Source organism: Musca autumnalis, unplaced genomic scaffold (genome assembly GCF_047663935.1).
Source record: "Musca autumnalis isolate F117 unplaced genomic scaffold, ASM4766393v1 scaffold_1, whole genome shotgun sequence".
NCBI lineage: Eukaryota > Metazoa > Arthropoda > Insecta > Diptera > Muscidae > Musca > Musca autumnalis.
The window spans coordinates 176,792,275-176,818,163 of record NW_027411644.1 but is presented as its reverse complement, the minus strand read 5'-3'; the positions used below and the strand labels follow the sequence as shown (position 1 = coordinate 176,818,163).

The 25,889-nt window shown below is 35.4% G+C and overlaps 2 protein-coding genes across 4 annotated transcripts in view; one reads left to right on the top strand and one right to left on the bottom strand.

Moving 5' to 3' along the window:
- Nucleotides 1–1,580: 1,580 nt before the first annotated feature.
- On the bottom strand, nt 1,581–24,922 carry LOC141388785 (ATP-binding cassette sub-family G member 5). The gene is made up of 11 exons (XM_073959110.1): nt 24,416–24,922; nt 16,295–16,403; nt 16,035–16,225; nt 15,790–15,934; nt 7,587–8,052; nt 7,400–7,517; nt 2,565–2,658; nt 2,367–2,505; nt 2,116–2,307; nt 1,859–2,045; nt 1,581–1,797 (listed from the first exon to the last, which is right to left on the bottom strand). The coding sequence occupies exons 1-11, from the start codon at nt 24,473–24,475 to the stop codon at nt 1,684–1,686; spliced, it is 1,815 nt and encodes a 604-aa protein (XP_073815211.1). The 5' UTR covers nt 24,476–24,922; the 3' UTR covers nt 1,581–1,683.
- Nucleotides 24,923–25,370: 448 nt separating this feature from the next.
- LOC141388784 (ATP-binding cassette sub-family G member 8) overlaps nt 25,371–25,889 on the top strand; it is a 143,620-nt gene continuing 143,101 nt past the window's right edge. Inside the window, exon 1 of one of the 3 annotated variants that reach the window (XM_073959108.1) lies at nt 25,371–25,546. The gene's annotated coding sequence lies outside the window, so the exon portion shown is untranslated. Of the gene's footprint in view, nt 25,555–25,804; nt 25,858–25,889 lie in introns of those variants that run through there. The other 2 variants (XM_073959107.1, XM_073959109.1) reach the window with 2 other exon arrangements.

Here is a 25,889-nt window from a genome sequence, read left to right as displayed (position 1 = left end):
AAAAAAAGTATCAGTCGTTTTTGCCGACAAAGGTATATCCTCAACCTGTGTGAATTGAAACACTTTTTCCCAAAATGTTATGTATTTTAGGTTTTCCAAATTTGGGCATATAAATCGACCAAAATATAGATTTGGATTAAAGCTCAAAAATTCTGCGGGGGAGGTACCTAAAAGTTGGATCATTATATCAGGAAACATGTACTTACCTGCTAGGAGTACCTTCGGTAAAAATTTCCAAAGGATCTTCGAACAGACCATTAACTACACAAAAATTTTGAACATTTCTGTGGGTGGTACCTCGAGGAGTTAAACGATAAGGCCCACTTTTGAACATAAACTAAATTTGGATAAAATATTTCGAGATCCAAAGCTTGAACCAAATTGGTTGCTCCGTTTATGAGATATCGCGCGTACCATTTTGGCGAATGTTTTCGAACTTTTGTGGAGGAGGTGCCGGAAGGAATGGACCTGTAAGCACCACTTTGAAATTTCATCTAATATTCGAAGAAATATTACGATATTTAAGGTATGGACCAACGCAGTTTTCCGTTCGATAGTTGTCGAGCGCACCAGCCACTACACTTGCTGGCCGTAAGGGTTTCTCAAGAAGTATGGAATTGCCACTTAAAAAAACTGTACCATCGTAATCGAGTCTTTTAACACAACATGTTGCAAGAAAAATCAAAACTATTCGAGAGGAGTTACTAAACTGCACTTTTCCGAAATTTTGTGTGGGAGGTACTTGAAGAAGTTAGCATATGTAGTCCATATTCTAACCGGATCTATGTCTCGTACAAATATTACGATGTAGAAAGTATGGATCAAATCGATTACTGTCTTCGAGAGTTAATGTGCGCACCATTTTAGCGAAAAATTTTGAACTTTAGTGGGGGAGGTAGCAGAAGGAGAGGACCGATATGGTCCATCTTCAAACCTGTTTTAATGTTGCGCAAAATATTACGACTGCCAAACTTTGGACCAAATCGGTTTATCCGTTCGAGAGTTATCATGCGCTCCATCCACTAGACAAGGTACCATAGCGTGTTTTTACGACGTTCGGACCATTTTCTCAGGAAGTAGAAGTAAAAGACTTGCCCCTGAAAAAAACTTGTACCGTCGTAATCAAAGCGATTCGAGAGAAGATCTTTAAGTGCACTTTTCCGAAATTTTGTGGGGGGGGGTCCATATTAGAACTTGATCTACGTCGGCTAGAAATATTACGAGGTGCAAAGTATGGACCGAATCGGTAAGTCCCTTCGAGAGTTATCGTACATTTTGCGAAAAATGTTGAACTTTTGTGGGGGACGTACCCGAGGGAGTGGACCGATATAGTCCATCTTCGAACTTAAACTAAGTTTGGGCAAAATTTTACGAAGTGGAAAATTTGGTTTGTGCGCACCAGTCAGCCGGACAGACAGACGGACGGACATGGCTAAATCGACTCCAAATTGGAAATGGATTTCGTCCAAACATACCCGGGGCCTAAAACTATTATTTCGATGAGGCACCATTTGCCCGTATGAATGTGTATACCCTCGTTAGCATAAATGCTGAGGGTATAAAAACAATAATATTAAATATTTTTATTGTTTAATAATCTAATCATTTAATTTCTAACTTAAAAAATAATATTTGAAATATCTTTTTGAAGCAAAATTTCAGAGCAATTTAGTTATCATCTCATCAGTCTCTAAATTTTTGTCTAACGCAACGAGGCATTGGGAACATATAGAGCAGCATGTTAAAGGCAGCCAAGCCAACGGCAAAGGCGCATGATGCAACGACATCAATTGTTTCCTAGAAACAAAATAAAAGAAGAGTTTAGATTTCATTATAAATGCGGTTAGGGAAAACTTACATCCGGATCAGCTAATCCCAAACGTTCATGCAAAAAATCAGCTGGTTTTGGACATATTACGGAAGCGGTGGGAGTACAATTCATATTTCTTGTCTGGAATGTAATGCTGTGCAATAACGAGGATGCATAACGTGTATGAGTGCCCTTGGTGTTGTCCTGCAGCCATGGTTGGAGGCCTTTAAATGAGCTGAAATAAATATGAATATTACAATAAAATATTCAAATTCAATAAATTTTCATTATGATTAGTATCTTACCGCACTGTTCCACTTGCCAACGCAATCGATATTACCAAAATGTATGTAACAGCAATAGCGGCATTATATGGAACTTTCACCACCAAAAGGAAGGATATGCTCAATTGTTCAGCCAATACAAAACTAGACCACAAGGCCACCATCAGATATGCAAATGTGGTGCCATTAGGCAATTTAGAATCCAATAGTAATCTGTAATAAATACATTTGAATAAGACATTACCAATAAACAATTTTCAACTTTAACTTACGGATATACAACAAGGCTAGCCATAACAGAAGAAATCAATGAGAATGGTATTGACACCGAATTATAGGCTATCAACAAAGTTGCTCCGGAATATAGACCTTCGGGTGTATCCTGTGAGAAACGTTTACGCCATATGGGAACTAAAAGTTGATTTTATTGTGTAATTTATATAAATATTTTGTAATTTGTTATTACTTACACAGAGATATTGTACTTAGAATGCCACAACCATACGCCAAACCCAAGACATTCAAAATCATACCATTTTTACTGAAGAATCCGTGAGAGTCATCCTGAAAGAAGAAATATATTTATAACACGTAAGAACGGTGTTAAGTTCAACCAGGCCGAACTTGGTTACCCTACACCACGAGTTGTATTGACGTAAAACCGAACAATTCGTTTCCTTTCGTTTATAAAGAAGACTAAATTCGGGATGTACCGTTCCATGGGGGCTACATCCAAACGTCGATCTATACCTACAAATTTCTGGTGGAAAGTTTTTAGACTCAAAGAAGACTAAATACCAAATTTCCGATATTTTGCTAAAATCTTCAAAATACCGAAAATCAAGAGGTACGCTTCTATGGGTTATATAGGAACCAGCGGGAGGCTATATCGGAAGTAGGACCTATACCGAAGAATTTCATCCAGAAACGCTTTTGTATCCAGCAACGACTAAATACCAACTTTCATACCGAAATTCGGGAGGTACCGTTCCATTGGTGCTATATCAAAACGGCGATCTATACCTACACATTTCTGGTGGAAAGTTGTTAGACTCAAAGAAGACTAAATATAAATTTCCGATATTTCGGTAAAATATTCAAAATACGGAATATCAACAGGTACAGTTTTATGGGGGATATAGGAACCCGCGTACCTATACTGATAATTCAAAAATTTCAGTCTTTCGATGGGATATTGACGACGCAACCTTCAGAATTACGCAATTGGGAGGTACCGTTCTATGGGGGCTATATCGAAACATGGAGCTATACCGACGAATTTCAGTCAGAAAGGCTTTTATCTCCAACAAAGACTAAATACCAAATTTCAGCCATTTCGGTGGATTATTGTGGCCTCAACCTTCAAAATACCGAAAATCGGAGGTACCGTTCTATGGGGGCTATATGAAGGCGTGGACCTATTCCGACAAATTTCATATGGAAAGTTGAATACCCTAAATGAAGACAAAATACCAAATTTCAGCCATTTCGGTGGAATATTGAGGCCACAACCTTCAAAATACCGAAAATCGGGAGGTACCGTTATATGAAGGCTCTATTAAGGCGTGGACATATACCGACAAATTTCATATAGAACTTTTAATACCCTAAGTGAAGGCCAAATACCAAATTTCAGCCATTTCGGTGGATTATTGTGGCCACAACCTTCAAATTACCGAAAATCGGGAGGTACCGTTCTATGGGGTCTATATAAAGGCGTGGACTTATACCGACAAAATTCTGGGAAAAAATTGTATACCCCTAACGAAGACTAAGTACCAAATATTAGCCATTTCGCTGAGATAATGAGGCTGGAACCTTTAAAATACCGAAAATCGGGTGGTACCGTTCTAGGGGCGCTATATAAAGGCGTGAACCTATACCGACAAATTTCATAAGGAACGCTTAATACCCTAAGTGAAGCCCAAGTACCAAATTTCAGCCATTTCGGTGGATTATTGTGGCCACAACCTTCAAAATACCGAAAATCGGGAGGTACCGTTCTATGGGGGCTATATTAAGGCGTAGACCTATACCGAAAATTTCATATGGAACGTTCAATACCCTAAGTGAAGCCCAAATACAAAATTTCAGCCATTTCGGTGGAGTACTGAGACCACAACCTTCAAAATACCGAAAATCGGGAGTTACCGTTCTATGGGGGCTATATGAAGGAGTGGACCTATACCGACAAATATCTGGGGGAAAGTTTTATACCCCCAACAAAAACTAAGAACCAAATTTCAGCAATTTCGGTGTAATAATGAGGCTAAAACCTTCAAAATACCGAAAATCGGGTAGTACCGTTCAATGGAGACTATTTTAAAACGTGGACCGATATAGTCCATTTGCAGTACCAAACATCCTAGAAGTAATAGAAACTTCAATACCAAATTACAAAGCTCTATCCTAAGAATTGCGAGCTGTATCTTGATTTCAACAGACGGACGGACAGACGGGCAGAACTATTTCGACTTAGAATTTTACCCTGATCAAGAATATATATATATACTTTATATGGTCTCCGATCAATATTTCAATGTGTTACAAATGGAATGACAAATTTAATTATAACCCACATATTATGGAGGAGGATATAACAAATCTCTAATATTGACGATATTGCATATTTAAGGACCATGATATGCGAATCTGATTCTGGAATGTCTGGACACTTCACAGAGTAGGTGCAGTTTACGAAGTGGAAGGTGAACTAACAAAAGGTCTTTATTACTGTCATACAGGAAATACGATGGAACGTGAAAGGCGTCACAACAACACTTAAAGGTGATGCACAAAGCATGAGTTTGGTTGCGGATTTGTAGTTTGTCGGATGTTAAAACATATGGTCTTCAGCTTCACCCCAGTGAATGAAAGGCTCGCTGCAATTCGATTAAAAGCAAAATTCGTCAACATCAGCTTTATTTGCGCTTATGCTCCCACTGAAGACAAAGACGAACAGACCAAAGATATATTTTACTAGCGCTTAGAAGAAACTTATGACCGTTGCCCTGCCCATGACATTAAAATTATACTAGGCGATTTTAATGCCAAAATTGGAAAGGAGAATATCTTTGTCCCAACAGTCGGGAAATTCAGTCTCCACAGTGGAACATCTGACAATGGTATGAGGCTGATAGAACATCAGAACATCAGCTTTATTTGCGCTTATGCTCCCACTGAAGACAAAGACGAACAGACCAAAGATATATTTTACGAGCGCTTAGGAGAAACTTATGACCGTTGCCCTGCCCATGACATTAAAATTATACTAGGCGATTTTAATGCCAAAATTGGAAAGGAGAATATCTTTGTCCCAACAGTCGGGAAATTCAGTCTCCACAGTGAAACATCTGACAATGGTATGAGGCTGATAGAATTCGCAGCGGCAAAAAACATGGTAGTTAGCAGTACCAGATTTAAGCTCGACATTAATAAGAGCATGTGGCTACCACCAGACCAAACAAACAAGAATTCCAATTGATCACGTTGTGATAGATGGAAGACATTCATCGAGCGTCTGGAATATACGATGGTTCCGAGAAGCAAACATGCACCCCGATCACCACCTTGTTGCAGCCAAAGAAAGTTGACATTTATAAGCTGCAATCACAACAAATACCCATAAAAACTGGTTAACTGTTCCAATTGCTTAACAACGCACTCCGATAACATATCAGCACAGTGGCAAAGTATTGGCCACTCCACGCACACAGATGTAAAATCCATAATTGGATACAAGAGACCTCTAATGAGACCCATGGTATGACCAGAAGAGTCATGCGAAGAAATTTCAGAGATGATGGAATAGGTTATGCGAAATCGGCCACCAGTTTAGTCCCAATAGAGGTTTCAGACAAGGAGACACCCTTTCGTGTGATCTCTTCAACATCCTGATGGAAAAGGTTATATCAGATGCGAAATGCATCCATAGAACTCGGACAAACAGTGGAAGTTGGCACCTATAATTTATGATTTGACATTTGAGGTTCCCAATGGTCACAAAACTTCTAGCCCCCCATATAACGGTACCTCCCGATTTTAGGTATTTTGATTGAACTTTTGGTCGCAAAACTTCTCCAACACAATGTGTCACTATAGGTCCATGTTTTGGTATGGCCCCCATATAACGGCTCCTCCCGATTTTCAGTTTTATGATTTTTTCTATATATTTTGTTCGAACTTCCTGTTATTTGACATTTGAAGTTTCGAGTGGTAACAAAATATCTCCAACAAAAATTGTCAACCTTTGACCATGTTATGGTATGCCCCCATATAACGACACCGATTTTCGGTACACTGAGATTTTTAGCTATTTTTTTTTACCGAAATAGCGGTTATTTGACATTCGAGGTTCCCAATGGTCACACAACTGCTTTACAAAAAACTGTCAATATATTTCCATGTTCTGGTTAGCCTCTCTATAACGGTATCTCAGGTCCACGTCTTCATATAACCTCTATTGAACGGTACCTCCCGATTTTCGGTTGGGGCCTCAACATCCCACCGAAATGCCTGAAATGTGGTATATAGTCTTCGTTGGGGGTATAAAATTTTCCACCTGAAATTTATCGGTATAGGTCCACTTCTTCACGTTCACAGTACCTCCCGATTTTCGGTATTTTGAAGGTCGTGGCCTCAGTATCCCACTTAAATGGTTAAAAAATTTCCACCACAAATTTTTACTTACCCCATGAACCGGCATTGCCCAATTTTATGTATTTCGAGGGTTTTTTTTTGTCAAACCGAGATTGTTGTGATTTGGTATTGCATGTAATCATGATAGATAGGATAGTAAGAACAATGATGAGCTCTTTTATAGAGTTTTTCTACATTTTCCTTCTGAAGGGGATGTAACTTGGTATTTTGGAATCTCAATGGCCCGGCTTAACTTAACGCCGTTCTTACTTGTTTTATTTTTTATTTTCTAATAAACAAATTATGGAAATTGTATTGACATGTTCGGTTTTCTATGAGGAGAAGACCTTTCTCTCAGTCGACATTGGTCCACGTTTCGGAAAATACACCATATAACGGTATAAAATCTAAATGTGTTTAGCATTTTATTTTGTCAAATTTTAGCATTTAGTTCCCTGAAAAAATGTCAGTCCACAGGTCTACTTTTTATAGTCCCTATACAAACTACGATCTTTTATTACAAATTTGGCAAAAAAAATTTAATTAAAGAGCTTATCAAACATTGTTCTCTGTCGAAAATTTTTAGATTCGAAATTTTCTATCTGTTTTTATGGAATAGTCACTACGCAAATATCGCGATATTAATGTATATCTGTTTTATACTTACCCCAACATTAGTGTAGAACAACCACATTAAACTCATAGCCAGTGGTAGAATAAATAAACGTAAAAATAATGTTTTCATGCCCGATGTGCCACACGAAAATGTAGATGCCAATAATTTTCTAAATAAATAGAAATACATATGAGCATAGTAATAAGTCCATACCGATTCACTCATTTCTTATACTTACAAATACAACATCACCCAAACCTTTAATTCACCTGGTTTTCCATAGGCCAGTGGTACCTTTCCACTACCCATATTATTGACGGGACCATCAGACAGTGGAGTTTCACGTGAAAATCTCTCAACCAAAGCTTCAATTTGTTGACTTGATTCAACAAAACGATCACGGCTGCGTCTATCGACAGTCGATAGGCATAAATAATACATAAGAGGATTTTCCAGCTGTGGACAAGGGAAACCAATACCATGGAAATATTCAAGCATAGCACGAGTACCACCCGAATATACAACGCCACCCAAACACAGGAACAATGCACGATCTAAAAAGGGGAAAACATCTGAACGTGGCTTCTCCAATGACAAGAGGATACCACAACCGGTCTTTTTGGCTGTATTCGATAGAATTGAAATGAGCAAATAGGCACTTAGAGGATCCAGGCCCTGGGTGGGTTCATCCAGTAGCAACATAACTGAAAATGTAAAATAACAAATATTCTATGGTTGGTCTTGGAAAATGGTAAATATGGTTAAGAGGCGTACAGAAATAAGGTCCCATGAAAAAATACCCCAAATTGATAATGAAAATAGAACCCAAATAGGTATATGGAAAACAACAACAAAACTTTTGGGGCCTATTTTCGCCTTTTTGGTACCCTTTTTCATTCAGCTGTTGCGGCCAATTTGTCTTCACAACAAGTAAATCGAAAATTTAAAAATCAAATTGGGGTCTAAATAATATTGGGGTATAATTGCATTTGTACATATTTAGGGCCCAAATGCAGTCCACTGTTTAACAGAAAAAACAAATTGGGGTGAATTTTCGAAAGTTATTATGAAAAAAAAAACGAACAAAAATTAGGGTGTAATTTCAAAAATTTTATTCAGAACAAACAAAAAAAAACGGTGCCCGGACATAACACCCACGGATATAACTCCCAAAATTCGTTAAGAGTTATGTCCGTGAAGCAAAGAGGACATAACTACATAAAAACGGGCATAATTGCCAACGATTTTTTCTCAATTCAAAGTTTTGTTTTTGCTTTTCGAAATGTTCCATTCTTTTCTACACGGTGTGCCTTAACAAATTTAAATGGAAGGTGCTTACACCTCGGAAGCTTTTGCTGATTCTGAAACTACAATGCTCATATATGAGAAATATCAAGAAACAAAAAAAATCGCCGGAGGGATTTTAAAATAAATCGCGATTTAAGTTCACATTTTTAGGGGTTCTTTAGGTTTTCACGATTTAGCTTGGGAACCGCGAGTTCTATGTAATTGGGACTAAAGAAAATGTTGTAGCAGAGAAAATTCTCCACAAGATTGGCCTTTATGATATTTTCGTAGGTTTTACCGTTTTTGAGATATAGAATTTCAAATTGAGACAATGCACTGACTGTATCGCCTCCTTATAAAACAATGTCATTACTACTATTCCCGAATTAAACTTATATATCTTGAAAATGGTACAACCTAAAAAAAAATAAATCATCCAATCTTGTAGAGAATTTTCACAGCTTCACTATTTTCTTTAGTCCCATTTTGATATGACTTGCGGTTTCCAAGCAAAATCTTGAAGACTTAAGATAAAAACCTAAAAATTTGAACTGAACCTCTATATCTCAAAAATGGTAAAACCTACGAAAAAACCTAAAAGTCAGTCTTATAGAGACTTTTCACAGCTACAACATTTTCTTTAGACTCATTTCGATACGACTTGCGGTTTCCAAGCAAAATCGTGAAAACCTACAAAATCCCTAAAATTGTGAATTTTGATCGCGATTTATCTAAAAATCCCTCCGGCGATTTTTTCAATTTTTTTTTATTTTTCTTATCTATGAACATTGCTGTTTCAGAATCCGCAAAAACATCCCATGTGTAAGCGGTTTCCATTAAAAGATAGTTAAGGGGTACTGTGCATAATATTGTTTTGTGAGGGGACGATACAGTCAGTGCATTGTCCCTATTTGAACTTCCATATCTCAAAAACGGTAAAACCTACGAAAATATCATAAAGGCCAATCTTGTGGAGAATTTTCTCTGCTACAACATCTTCTTTAGACCCATTTACATAGGAATCGCGGTTTCCAAGCTAAATTGTGAAAACCTAAAGAACCCCTAAAAATGTGAACTTAAATCGCGATTTATTTGAAAATCCCTCCGGCAATTTTTTTGTTCCTTGATATTTCTCATCTATGAGCATTGTAGTTTCAGAATCAGCAAAAACTTCTGAGGTGTAAGCACCTTCCATTTAAATTTGTTAAGGCACACCGTGTCTATTGATCAAAGAACTATTATAAATTTTAGGGAAGACTTAAATGCCAAACAATACCGAAGTCTCCGCAAAATCTTCCAGATTTCATAAGAGTTTTTAAAAATGAAATTATATCTGTATTTGTCAGTTGCAGTTCGAAGAAATTTTACCACGGTAGCAGTGTGTGCAATTTAATTAACCATATTCTGACACCACAGTATGATAGAACACAAAAAACGAGAAGACACGTGTCTCGCCGTTTTTCCCTATCTCATCAAATCGTTGTTATAGGCCTTTAAAGGTTTGAGGATTTGAGGTAAAAGCGTTCATTTAGTCAGGGCTAATTTAGTCAGGGAAATTTGAATTTATCTCAGAGGCAAAGTTGTAGCTCTTGTCTTAGAGAACAAAAATTGTGAACACATATAATCAAATTTCATCTGCAAGGTCAAAATCGCCATGGTCAAATTTCTTTTAAGAATTTTTTCGGGTTTTGGTCTACAGCTATCAAACCGATCAAATTAGGAGCAAACAACTAACTACAAAAATCTACTTCAGATCTCAATAAACATCTTTCTAGAATATACGATATAATATACAATTTTTTCAAATTTCCTAACGGTTTGGAAGATATAGTCCTGACTAAATGACCTTTTTTCATTAAAGTCTCAAACATTTGGAGGCCTGTAACCGCGAAAGTTGATGAGATACGAAAAAACGGCGAGACACGTGTCCTCTCTTTTTTGGTCTTCTATCTCGCTGCGGTGTCAGAATATGGTTAATAATTTTCGTGTTGCACAGTGTAGTCGACGAAGACATTTCGTATATACGAGTATATTAATTATTTAAATTGTGGGTTACCACCATAAACAGTCTCTTGAGGACCCTAACCGAAGAAGGATTTGACCCAGTCTGCTACGCAGACGACGTTATAATACTTCTAAGGGGAAAGAATCCGAATCAACTCTGTCGAAGAGCAGAATCGGCTCTAAAAATTGCTTTTAACTGGGCCAGGCCGAGAGGTCTGAATGTCAACCCGGAAAAACAGAATTATGTCTATTCAATATATTGGTCAACCTGCAGAAGGGCGATAGGCTCAAAATGGGGGTTCAATCCTAGGATGATACACTGGCTATACAGAAGCGTAATTAGACCAATTCTAACGTACGCGTATGTGGTATGGTGGACAGCCATGGACAAAAAATGCAATGTGCAAATATTGCAAAAGGTCCAAAGAACATGCTGCCTAAGCATTAGCGGAGCAATGAGAACCACACCGACTAGGGCTCTAGAAAAAATTTTGTTTTTGCACCCAATAGATATTCAGGTAAGGTGTGAGGCAGCCATCGCAGCTGTAAGGCTAAAGTCGATGAGCGAGTGGATCGAAAAGAGCCACCAAACATACCACCAAAACATATTAAAGGTCACAACGGGTGAATCTATAAATCAGGTAGTATCGGACCGTATACATGAAACCTTGTGTGAAGTGTCAATACCTGACAGAGACATGTGGATCGGGGGAGCTCTAGCACATTTTCCCGCTGGAAGCTGTGGGTTTACAGATGGGGCTGTGCTAGGGGGGAGAACCGGACTGGGTCTTTATATAATGGAACCGGAAACGGAAATCTCCCTCCGTCTGCCGGATCATAACACGATCCTGCAGGCGGAACTCCGGGCGATAACAGAGTGTCTGCTTTGGTTTGATACTCACACAAGGCCTACCACTGTAAATATCCTTACGGATAGCAAAGCAGCCATTAGAGCTATATCAACCAAGACATTGAAATCTACAACTGTCTTGGAATGTATTAAATCTATAAATAGTTACTCCCAACACGGTAAGGTAAACATTATATGGGTACCAGGGCATACCGGGATTAGGGGTAATGAAATAACAAACTCCTTGGCAAAACAAGCCAAGGAGCAACCCACGATAAGTCTAGAAAACGCTAAGCCGTTTAAAGCTACGCGACTAGAACTAAAGACATGGGCAAAAAATGCACATATATCACTCTGGAGTAGTGAAGAGAAGGAAAAAACACAAAAATCCTATAGGGAAACCCAGACGAGAACAAAACAAAAGAATTACTTTTACTAAGTAAAAAAGATATTAGTAGACTGACAGGTATCCTTACAGGTCACCTAGGTCTAAAAGCGCACCTGCACAAAATAGGTTGTGCAGAAAACAGTGAATGCAGAGCATGCGGAGAGGACGACGAAACGTTGGAACATTACCTCTGCCATTGTCAAGCTTTCACAATTCTGAGAACCCAGTTACTAGGGAATGACTCGACCAAATTAGGACAATCGAGTTGAAAAAGATCAGAGACTATGTAAATAGGACAGAGATCCTAGACTAAGTCAAAAAAAATATAATCCTCCATAACCCAAAATTAGAGCGCACAACAGGCCTAGTTATGGCTTAATTGTATGTCCACATGGGAATGTGGTGATCTAATAATCACCCCTCTTATCAACCTAACCTAACCTAACCTAATTGAAAAAAAAATAAATCGGGAAATTTTTTATGTGTTTGCATTTTTTTTTACAAAAACTCTGTATTTTCTTAAACAGTGGAAATATATTTGTAAAAAATCGCGCATGTGGCGTTTTTCGGTTTTATAAAATTATTTACAATTTTTAGAAGAACGTTGTATTTTCTAAAATTGTGAAAATATTTTTGTAAAAAATCGCGCAAATTTTTTTTCCAAATTATTTTTGCCTGCGGCGCTTTTCAGTTTTATAAAATTATTTGCAATTTTTTTGAAAAAACTTTGTATTTAGAAAAACTTTGAAAATATTTTTGTAAAAAATCGCTCGATTTTTTCAAAAATATTTTTGCCTGCGGCGCTTTTTTTAGAAAAAACTGTGTATTTTTTAAACTTGTGAAAATATTTTTGTAAAAATTCGCGTGATTTTGTCAAAATTTATTTTGCCTGCGGCGCTTTTCGCTTTTATAAAAGTATTTGCAATTTTTATTAAAAAATAGTATTTAGTAAAACTGTGAAAATATGTTTGTAAAAAAAATCGTGCAATTTTTTCAAAAATATTTTTTCGGTTTTAAAAAATCTTTGTGTTTATTTCAGCTTGAGTCCATATTTTGTTGTATTCAAGTATTTGAATAACAACAAAATGTTTTACAGTGGATATGAAATTGATTAGTTGCGGGCGGAGGGTAGGGAATACTATAGTTTCAGTTGTCACCAAAATATTTGCAATTTTTTAGAAAAACTTTGTATTTAGTAAAACTTGAAAATATTTTTGTAAAAAACGCGCGATTTCCACTATGTGGAAAGGGTATTATATGTTTGTTTTTGTAAAAATTCATGTAACACCGCGAAATATTGTTCGGAGACCCCCAATGTGGTATACCAATCTTCATATCTCGACGAGATAAAGCGATTTTGAGATGTGTGTCCGTCCGTCCATTATAAATTATAATCAAACTCCAGGCCGCAATTATGGACCGATCGTCACGAAATATGGTATGGAGGTCGGCTTCACATCAGAATAGATCGCTATTTTAATTGGTGATGATCGTTAAATATTTAGCGGGTGAAATGGACCAAAAACATAATTTTTATCTAATTTTGTAGCGGCTCTGTAGGTCGCAATAATAGTCCGATCGCCTCGAAATTTTAAATAAGGTAAGAGTGTATGACAAAGAAGAAGCTTGTAATTGGAGATGGCGATCAGATAATATTTAGAGGGTTAAATGGACCACAACTTTTGTGTGAAAATTGTGAACATTTTTAATAAACAGCTTATATTTTTGTTCCTGAAAGACACCTTCCCCACTCGTGAGATATATTTGGAAGACAATCTCTTGACCTTTCAATTGATGTCAATTATATTGATGTACGTGATCAGATAACAGAGTTACATCCTAATATATCCAGTTTTTTGTTTGTAGTGTAATCATAAACCCGCTAGAGGTCGCAATTATAGCGCAATATTCACGAAATTTTGCACGAGGATAGATTTTAGGTTGAAGAAAACGGTTGACATAGACCATTACTTTTGTATGAAAAATATACAAATTTATTTTTGGTCCATATTTTCATTCCTGGAGGGCATATACCGGCAAAGTAGCCTACATATGGAAAAATAACTACTGATATTTCCCCTGATGCAAATTGCAATAATGTGTCTGCTAGATAACGCACCTACTGCCTGATATATAATGTGTTTTGTGTAGAGAACCACAATTTCCTCCAATGCTACAAATTGTCTCTATCATGACAGAGAAAGTTTCAGTTCTGTTGTCAAATTGGATTTTTGTACAAATATTGCAACATGGGGTCGCCTATTTTATACCTCAGGATTTAGGGTAAAGGGGATACAAACAAAATACTACCAAAGATGTGTCTAATCGAAATATTGGTTTTAGACCCCAAGTATGTTTGGAGAAAAGTCCTTTCTGACAATTTGGAGTCTATTTAGCCCTGTCCGTTCATCTGCCTCTCTTAATGTCTAGCTGGCTGGTGCGCACGATAACTCTCGAACGGATCTACCGATTAGAAACAAATTTTGTACAACGTAATATTTTGCCCAAAATTTGTTTAAGTTCGAATGTAGGCTCACGGTGTGCCTTAACCAAATTTAAATGGAAGGTGCTTACACCTGGAAAGTTTTTGCAGATTCTGCAACTACATATGTAATTATTTTAGGCGTATTCCAAAGAAAACCCTGATATTCAAAGACAATTTGAAGATGTAGCAGGAGGAGCTAATCGATGTGAATTTTCGAATATTATTTAGAAATGTATAATTTATATATTTTTCCACAAACATCCCAGTAAAGACAAGGGAGGCTTCTCTTATATCAATAGATTCATATTATGTTATTGATATGTGAACTAGTTTTTATCGCCGAGTGCGAACGGCGTGTCTTAAGTTGCCATTTGTAGAGACGTTTTTCATGACTGAATTACTCAGGAAATATCGCCAACATTACTAAGAGGTATTTCGCTACCATTGACAATTTGATGGGAATCGAAACCGGACATTCCGAACTATTTTCTACAGATGGTGTGTAGGGTATCACATGGTCGGCTCCGTCCGACTATAGCCTTTGCTTACTTGTTTTTTAGAAAAACTTTGTATTTAGTAAAACTTTGAAAGTCGAGCGAGTTGTTCTTTATGTTAAAATGTCTGTTCCAAAACCTGCAAGAAACTTATATTTTTTACTACGATAACAAATTTTCTTTTATGGTATTGAAAAAATAGTAAAAATTAGTATATTCTTGCAGTACTGGGACATATTCAAAATTATAAAAAAAAGTTTAGCCATCAATTAGATACTTATTACAAACTATTGGATGAACATCTTTAAAAACCCTTTTTGCAAATACACCCCAAATTTCTTGCTTCCTTTACACCCCAAATTTAAGTGAATACATTTTTTGGGGCGTAAATGCATAGTTTGGGGCCTAATTGTATTTTCGGTGTTTGGGGTGATATTGCCAAATGCAACCCAAATTCAAAAATGCATTTTGATCCTAATGAAATTTTGGGACATAAATATAATATTTTGTGGGACCATATTCCCTAGTTTGAGGCCATTTTTCATATTGAAAAAAAAAAACACTCCAAAAATTGGGGTTCATTTTCATTTCCGTTTAGGGTGTTATTTCATGGGGCCTTATTTCTGTACGCCGGTTGAGATGTAATATGTCCAATCAAACAATTCCAGGAATTATGGAAAAGTGATGAATGATTACCAGACCTTGGGGAATAGAACAAAATCTGGTTTAGAAAAAATTTTAAACGTTATTATTAGTATTTTCACTACCAATAAATAATTAGAATAAAAAAAAAATATTAGAAGCATTAAAATGTCCATTTATACCTTATGTAACCCCAAAACCTTCATCGATTCTAATTCACTACATTGTAACTTTCTCTTATAGAATTTCTCTTCTCCACCTAAAAATGTCAACATTTTTCTTTTCACTTACCCGGATCTCTAACCAATTGGACACCAATCGATAAACGTCTAGCTTCACTCATATTTAAATATTCAACACGTTTGTGGGCCACCTGAGATAATGCCAAATCGGCCAACACTTGTCGTACTTTTGAACTCTTCAAATAGCCTGATAGCTGACAAGAAAGAAAGAACAAAAAAACGAACACATACAAACAACAACAATTAAAGAAATTACAAACTAAAATAATTGCCCACAGGCATTGGCCAACTTACTATGGTGGGAGTGTAGTGTAGAGTTTGAGCAACTGTTAAACCTGGTATAAATGTACACGACTGTGTAACATAACCGCAACGTTGTTGAAACAATGCCTTGGTCAATGGAGAACCATTTAACAAAACCTGACCTCTTGTTGAACCTTCGGCACGTCGGGCAATGACATCAAGAAGAGCTCGTTTGCCACTGCCTGCAAAAATATAAAAAAATAATGCCAAGAAATATGAAGATAAAATATGAAAAAGACAAATGTTACTACCTTTAGAACCTAAAATGGCCATTACTTCACCACTGTGAACGGTTAAATTAACACCCTTTAAGACCAAGGCAGAACTGCCGGCTCCATTAAAACAACCACCACCATCAACCTGAAAATAGACGATAAAAAATGTAAACCGTGATAAAAGACAATAATTTTGTATTGGAAATGCAATTGTAAAGTAAAAAATTAAAAAAGCAACTGCAAATTTAGTCATAAATTTTATGGATTTCATGGAATTGTATCAAAAGACTTAAGACACACACGCCACACAAATAATGAAGACTTGAAGAATAGATACATCACGTGAAATGTTAAATGACTAAATTCTTTTAAATTTATTAGTAAATGCATATTAATTTATTTGTTAAGCACACAGGTGCACATTCCAAAACAATGTACCTAGTCCAGAGGAATTTAAGACGTTATAATCCACCACAACGTAGGAAAGGTATTGTTATAAGTTTTTTTATACCCTACTCCACAATGTGGGAAGGGTAATATAAGTTTGTTTTGCTAAAAATTCATGTAACACCGCGAAATAGTCGTCGGAGACCCCCAATGTATACTAATCTTCATATCTCGGCGAGATAAAGCGATTTTGAGATGTGTGTCCGTCCGTCCATGTGTCCGTCTGTCCATTATAAAATATAATCAAACTACAGGCCGCAATTATGGACCGATCGTCACATAATTTGATATGGAGGTCGGCTTCACATCAGAATAGATCGCTATTTTAATTGGTGATGATCGTAGAATATTTAGCGGGTGAAATGGATCAAAAACAAAATTTTTACCCGATTCTGTAGCTGCTCTGTAAGTCGCAATAATAGTCCAATCGACGGGAAATTTTAAATTATGTTTGAGTTCATGACAAAGAACAAGCTTGCAATCTTAGAACATGAACGGTTAAAATTTAGCAGGTTAAATATTTCGCAGGTTAAAAATAGTAAAAAAATTAATGTACAGGTTGTATCTTTATTTTTGGAAGACCCACTTTGGTCCAGTAAGTGATATTTGGAAGAGGAACTCTTGACCTTTCCATTTATGTCAGTTATGTTGATGTAGGTGGTCAGATGACAGAGTTACAGCCTAATGTATAAAGTGATCTCACAGTTTGTAGTGTATTATAATCACGAAAATGTTGTAGTTAGAGTTCAATGCTAACAAAATTTTGCATGAGGTAAGAGTTTAGGTCAATGAGATACCAATAATTTAGGATGATGATCGAATGGTGTTTAGCCTGTGAAGTTGGTCATAAATTTTGTGTGAAAAATATTTAAATTCAAGGAGGTATATTTCTGCCAACTAGCTTATGTAGACAAAATTAACTCTTGATATTTTACTTTCTGCTTATTGTAATAATGCAGCGGATAACAGAACTGCTCCCTAATATATAGGTGGGTTCCTTAGTTTTTTGTTGTGTGTAAAAAAGCCTATATTTTTATTTTATGCTAACAATTGCCGCTTTCATTATAAAGAAATTGTTGCTTTTACATAGAAGGAATATAATGTTATACCTCGAAATTATGGTGCCTATATAATTTATAATGATTACGACTATCACACATGGATAAAACAACTCATTCGTAAATTCTTAGTCTTGAATTTGGGAGAAAAGTTCGTTCCATTTCTTATTATGTATTAGGGATACGCAGTGAAATGCTATATTCGGTTTTTCGATCATTCGGACTATGACTAATGGTTGACTACGAATAATAGTTGAATCCGTCTTCCGAAAGTCGATTAAGGATAATTGATTATCCGGTTTTCGCACATTCAATAGTCGACTACGACTTTTATAAATTTTACGGCTAATAACCGATTAACCGAAATCGATCACATCACAATGCACAATGGTCCCAAATCCAAATTTTCTGGCCAAAACTATTTCAACGTCCATTTTGTATTGAAATTATTTATTATTTATTTATTATTGCACAAACAGCAATTCTTACGTTTTAACGACCAAAATTACCAAAAACTGCCAAAATTTGTTGAACAGGGTGGTCCCGTTGTGTGGGGTCTAAACCAAAACATTGACCTATGTTAATAATTTTTGGTACGAAGAATTCATATCTTTCAAGGGGTCAAAATACCAAATTTCAGCCGAATCGGTCATAAAGTGTCGCTAAAATCCACAAATATCTAAAATCGGACAGTAATTTTATGTGGGGGCTACGACAAAAAATTGACCTATTTTCAAAAAAATTATACATACTTGTTTTCTACACTCTGAAACCCTTAAATATGAATTTTAAGGGAACTCGGTTGATAGATGTGCGTATTACCGTTATATTTCAATTGGATACTACGTACAGTCACAACAGGTATTTACAAAAAATTCTCCCATCTTAAAATAGAAAAATCCACTTTATTTTAACTGTGGCAAATTTGAGCACGATTTTACTTCTGAATTTATTAGTACAGACCCCCTGCTATCTTCCAAATTCGATTTGGAGGTGGACAAATTTGGACACTTTTTTAAAAGTTTAAATATATTTAAAAAATATTTGTAAAAAATAATTTTCAATATATATAAAAACATTGTTTTTATTACGCTAATTTTACAAATTTCATCGTTCTTTTTGTAAATATTATGAAAGTACTCATTAACAGCTTCCCGATACATAATAACTTTGGTCTCACTTCTGTATATTTATGCAGCGACGCAATACAACAAAAAGTGTATATTTCACAGCACAAAGTCTGTTTTATTTTTACATAAAAAAGTGTCAACTTTGGTACTGCGCCAATCAACGAATACTAACGTTATTTACAAAAACTAATTATTTTCAGATGACTTGATGTGTTTTTTATTATTCTGTGCAAAAACAAATTAAAATTTCGAAACTTCAAAAATAGGGTTTTGGCCAAAAATTTCCTGATTGAAACCTATGTGCAATGTGTTGAAGGCATAATATTTGGTTTACAAAAAAAATCATGTAACACCTCGAAATATTGGTTCCGGACACACATTTTGTGGTACCGATCTTCGTAAAATTTGTGCAGAATACACAACTTTACTCTTTGACCTTCTAGAAATGACAATGTACAAAATGCTATTTATATATGACCGGACGGCAGCAACAAAGAATCGTGAAAAAGAAATTCCGCGGAGATATAGTGCTCAGATATAGTGATATAGGGTATCACATGGTCAGTTTAGTCCGTCTATAGTCGTTTCTTACTTGTGAACGAAATATAGTTTTCTTCCATCCGACAAATTGACATTATATGATAGTAAAGAAATTGTCGGAATCGTGACAGAGAAAATCCTATATTTCCATTTATCTACCGCGTCTTAACGATTTAAAATATTGGTTTTATTCAATAGTAAATATTGGTCCCACCTGGCTTTATATGTTTGTCGGTCCGAGTCTTCCGAGCGCAATTATATACCAAACGTCAGAAAATTTCGCATGGAATTAGGCACCTTATGACAAGGACGACCCTACTTTCAGATATTGCTCATGAGCTATTAGTGAGTCAAATTGAATATACATCTTGTGTGAAACATTTCAAACTGTATATTGTAGTTCTGTGGAACCAAATTATATGAAAGGGGAAATTTTGACCCCTCCACGTAAAGTATGGTCAGCAATGGTCACCAATATATTGATCACATACCAATTGAGATTTAATTTAAAGTACACGCAATTATTTATATGCTGTCTGTATCATAACCTGTATGAGGATCTACTGTTTTTACAATGTTATTTCTCGTCTCTGGAAAAAGTATCCTTGTTTAAAAAATTATTCTTATCCGCCAAGAGGTCATGCAAAAGTAGTGGAGTAGGGTATCAGTTAGTCGGCTTCGTCCGACTATAGTTTTTTTCTTACTTGTTTTTGTCTAAAATTATGTTACACCTTGAAATATTGGCTATTTCAACGAGATAAAACGATATGCATCCATTGTAAATTGTAATGAAATTCCAGGAAATTATTAACAATCGTCACGAAATGTTGAATAAAGGTAGCCTTCCAAACCAGAAAAGGGACCTATAGTTTCATGTACAGAAAAGAACCTCCTTTACACAGAGAAGAATTGAACTAAATTATATGATCGATCTATTAACCCATAAAATGACCCAATCTTGACAAAAAAGTTGGATGGAAACAAGTCAAAACGTATAAGTCGGCTTTGCCGACAGAGATGTACACTTTGACATAAATAAAAAATCAAACCCAGTATGAGTTGATTTTCTCGAAAATGACTGTTGCACTTATTGCGATAACTATACGAAAGAAAATTTAAAATTTATCCGTAAGAAGTGAACAGATATAGCCCATCTTTGGAAGAATGATTACGATGTGAAAATATAGAACGCGAAGAACATTATATCGCTGTGTAGGACCACAAAAGCACTCTCAGTAAAAAAATAGCAAACGATTCTCGAGACGTACTTCAGTAAAAATGTTGAACTTTTGTGGAGATGTTTTCCAAGGTCTACATTGCAACTTTTACGATGTATAACGAAATGGTTTGGTCCTATAAATTGTTTGTGCTACTTTAACAAAATATTCAAATGAAAACTTATACTGTTCTGAAGGTTATGTACTGAAAGTGTACATTATTCACAAGTTGTCTAAGAAATATTTAATTTTTTGTTTGAATACTCTTTTTGAGAGGAACTTCCAGTAAAATCTGAATTACTTTCTAAGCCATATCATTTCATTGTCAAATAATAAAGGTTCGAGGCTTTAAACCATAGATTAATATGATGAGAACTCACCTTTACGTTTTCGTAAGATTCAATAAACTCAAAAGATTACGAGCTCAGTATTGTGCAGATTAGAAGTGTATGAAATGCCATGTCTATTGGACAAAATGAACAATATATCAAGGGTTTCAATTAAAAAAGTATCAGGCTTTGCCAACAGAGATATACCCTCAGCCTATGTGAATTGCAACTTTCATCTATGGACAGATTGAATGTATTTAAGGTCTTTTCAGAATTCTGTGGCCCTTTTTGGACATTTGAACTTGCCGACAAAAATGTGGATTAGAATTAAAATTCAAAAGTGTTGCGGAGGGGGTTCTTGAAGGAATGGACCGACATAGTTCTGGATCTTTTATGTCATATCTTTCGATATTCATCGCCCCCACTGGTCATTTCAGTGGGTATATCGTATAACTTTTGGACCAGTATGCCAGTAAACATGGACTTGTCTACGGAAAATATAATATCGCTGTAAACAGGACTACAACGAACAGCATCGGTATACATTTCCAAAGTATCTTCGAACAGGGCTGTTTTACCGGGCTGTATGCACTTGCCTCTGAAAAAAACTTTTGTCGTTGCAATGCAGGCAGCGAAAGCAAGTTGCTTCAACATCAAAGTGATTCGAGAGCAGGTCTTAAAGTGAACTTATCAGAAATTTCATGTAGGAGGTACCTGAAGGAGTGGACAAATATAGTGCATATTCGAACCTGGTCTATATCAGTTAAATATATTAGGAAGTGTAAAGTATGGACCAAATCGATCACTCCCTTCAAGAGTTATTATGCGCACAATTTTTCCGAACATTTTTGAACTTTTGTGGGGGAGGTACCTGAAGGAGTGGACGATATGGCTAATCTTCAAACTTAAACTAAATTTTTACAAAATGTTACGAAGGCCAAATTTTGGATCGGTTCGGCAGATCCGTTGGAGAGTTATCTTGCGCTCCAACCACTACACACGGTGTCATAAGGGTTTTTTTTGCCCATTTCAGTCTATTTTCTCAAGAAGTATGGATTTGTCCCTGATAAAACTTGTATTGCCGTAATGGAGGCAGCAAATACATGTTGTTACAACAAAAATCAAAGCGAGAGTTATCGTGCGCACCAACCAGCCAGTCAAAAAGGACGAACATTGCTAAATCGCCTCCAAATTGTCTGAAACAGATTTCGTCCAAACATACTTGTTACTCGTTAGCATAAATGCTTAGGGTATAAAAAATGTTTTACTGTCTTAATCAACATTTCCTACACACAGAGAAATATATGTTAAAAACTGCAGCACACATATAATATGTTTGGATGCAAACATAAAATATGTTTGGATCCAAACATAAATATGTTTTCAACAGTCCCTAACATAACATATGTTTGGATCCAAACATAGGAAATATATTCCATTTGCAATTCGAATTATTCTATTTGAAATTCAAATTATTCCATTTGTAATTCGAATTATTCCACTTGAAATTCGAATTATTTTATTTGTAAATTAAATTATTTTATTTGTAATTCGAATTGTTTTATTTGCAATTCGAATTACTCCAATTGAAATTACAATTAGAATAATTCGAATTGCAAATTGAATAATTCGAATTACAAATGAAACAAGTCGAATTACAAATAAAATAATACGAATTACAAATGAAATAATTCGAATTACAAATGGAACAATTCGAATTTCAAATGGAATAATTCGAATTACAAATGGAATAATTTGAATTACAAATAGAATAATACAAATTACAAATCGAATAATTCGAATTCCAATTGAAATGTTTCGAATTGCAAATGACATTCTCGAATTACAAATAAAATGTTACGAATTACAAATGGAATTCTCGAATTACAACTAAAATGATTCGAATTACTTGTGAAAAAGGTGTAGCGTATTTATTATTATTCTACAAACAAATAACTGGATATATGAGCCTATAACTCTGTTATCTAATCATGTACATCAAGACAATTGGCGTCAATAGAAAAGTCAAGAGTTCCTTTTCCAAACATATCTTACTTGCCCGGAATGTGTCTTCCAAGATTAAAGATATAAACTGTATATAAACAATTTTCACACAAATGTTTTGGTTCATTTAACCCTCTTAGTCTTGTCTGATCACCATCTCAAATTGCAAACTTTTTCTTTGTAATATAGTCTTACCTTATTTAAAATGTCGACGCGATCTTACTATTATTGTTACCTAGAGAGCAGCTACAAAATCGGTTAAAAATTTTGTTTTTGGTCCATTTAACCCGCTAAATGTTTCACGATCCTCGCCAATAACAATAGATGTCTATTCTGGTATGAGCCCGACCTACATGCAAAATTTCGTGACGATCGGTCCATAATTGCGGCCTGGAGTTTGATTATAATTTATAATTGCAAGACGGACGTACGGACGGACACACATCTCAAAATCGCTTTATCTCGTCGAGATATGAAGATTGGTATACTACATTGGGGGTCTACGACGAATATTTCGCGGTATTACATGAATTTTTCCCAAAACTTATAATACCCTTTCCACATAGTGGTGTAGGGTATACATAGACCCTCAGTGCAATATTTTGAGATTCAAATGCAATAAAACCCATCAAATACTGGAGAAGTTGGAATACCGAATTTGTGGGTACTATATTCTTTACCATGCAAAATAGTATGCGAAATCGGGTTCACAGACACAAACGAAATTTTTAATAGTCATTATTCTGAAAGTCGGTAAAAGCGATCCAGAAATCTCAAACAAGTTCAACTATCACCATTCCAAAAGTCGGATCAAGACATATTAATCTTATTTGTGTAAAGTGTAATATAACGACACTAAACTGATAAATACCTCGGGCCAAAATCCTGATATCAAACCTTATCAACATTTTTGGGTCCATTTTAAGGAAAAAAACTCGAAACAAAATATCAAGATTTACCAAAAATTGGGAAAATTGTAATATGCTTAGCCTTAGTTTTGGGTTTAACTAAGGTTAATGAATGTCCAAAGTGGATAGACAACTCCTTAAGGAACACACCTTTGGTAATTCTTCAAGAAACCATAGATTTGGTAATTTTTGTAATACTTTTATTGTCACCCCCAAGTAGTAGTTAATTCTTGTTTTTGACCGTATTTTTATAAATCGCAAATACTTTGCATATTTTCACGGAATATTGTTTTGAGGACCATAAACGAACAATTAATAAGACATTTTCTACAATTTTGGTTTTTACAATACATTTGTTGCCTAACTGTATGTGGGATCAAAAACCATTATTTGGATGAAGCACATTTTTGATTGCATCTCTTAGAAATTGCACAATCACAAACGAAAGACTTAAGACGCAAACATGTTTTTAATAAAAAATACAAATATTCAAAATGTATTTCAATTCATAGTTACAAACTGACCTCGGTGGTGTGAAAGATATTGTGAGCCTCCAAAACATAATCACTGCCAATCATTTTCATATCAAAATTCTGCTACACTTGTATAACGTGATGATGGCTGCTTGTATTACGATGAAATTGATGCGGTAGTTGTTGTTCTTCTCTGCTTGTTTGTTTTATTATTTTCTTTTTCTCCTCGTTTGTTTTGTTTTGACCGTTTCTTTGTTAATTTCTGTTTACACGCACATATACAATCGGCGATGTTTATTTTGTCTATTTTACATTACACTGCATTCATACAGGTGTAACTAATACACAAGAGCTGGTTTTCAGGCTCTCTGTTCTCTTCGTTTTTCTTTTGTTTGAATAATTTCTCCACGCTCTTTTCTTTTGGAACAAAATGTAGAATAAAAAGATGAGAGTTAAATATTAAACCACCACCATCATCACCACCTAGCGTGGAGTCGTCGTCTTTCACTAACAAATTTAACACGTCCAAACACTATAAACGCTCAGCACAAACTAAACGTAAAACTCGAATTCATGAATGATGTTGGCCAAAAGTGCTCTGTTCACTCAGTGGAATGCGCTATTAAGCCAGGTTTGTAGACAATTTCCAATTGGCAAAGAGAGTAGCAAGATGTTGGAGAAGAGATGGCATTGCCATAACTAACAAAACATATATTTTTTGTAATTATATTTTATAAAAAGTGTTCAATTGTTAATAATATTTTTAATTAAGAAAATAATTTAGTTAAAATATTTAATAACATTTTTCTGTTTATTATTTTTATTTGAATTTTCTTTTCTTTAATTCTTAATTTTGATGGCCTTTCCAGTATTTCTCTCTCTCATTTGTTTTATTATTTACTCTCTTAATTAACTTGATTTTCTGAACTCTTTTTTCTCATTCATTGGAATTTTTGTGTTTTAACCAGTCTACCACCTTTGGCTAAGATGGCGTCAGAGGCCAAGTTCAGTATGCGGAGAGAGTTTAAGCACGTTGGTCATTCGAAATATTAAACTGCGCACGGCGCAGCCCGTTCTAAATCAATCCAGTAAAGCAAATAAATCACAAACAAATTCCCAACAAGCAAAGAAAAATTAAAAAAAGATGTTAAAAAAATATAACTTAAAAAATAAGAAAGAAATGTATTAATGTAAATTATATAATATAATAATATATAAGTGTAATATTCTAACGGTGTTGTGTTTCCTCCACACAAAACAAAGTTCATTGCTTATTGTCTTGTCGTTTTTGCCCGTAATAACCTGCTGCCCCCCTCCTCTATTCCCTAACACCAAAACGAGTGCCAAGCAAATTTGAAAAAAAGTATAGCAAAAAACGCGTATTTTTCTATTCTTGTTGTTTGTATCTACACCAGAGTTTTGGCTTCCTTTTCAGTGTATATTCTGTATTGTGGTTATTCTATTTGTGTATTGTCCCGCCATGTATTCTAGAAGTATGGGAATTTTTGGAATTCATCTATTTCAT

Bases quoted from the DNA above. Each gene is read 5' to 3' on its own strand.
- LOC141388785 (XM_073959110.1), bottom strand. From the start codon at position 24,475: ATGAAAATGATTGGCAGTGATTATGTTTTGGAGGCTCACAATATCTTT. The intron at 2,308-2,366 runs GTAAGTTAAAGT...TATTTATTACAG, and splicing joins GCTAGCCTTGTTGTATATCC to ATTACTATTGGATTCTAAAT. The intron at 2,046-2,115 runs GTAAGATACTAA...TATTTATTTCAG, and splicing joins TTGGCAAGTGGAACAGTGCG to CTCATTTAAAGGCCTCCAAC.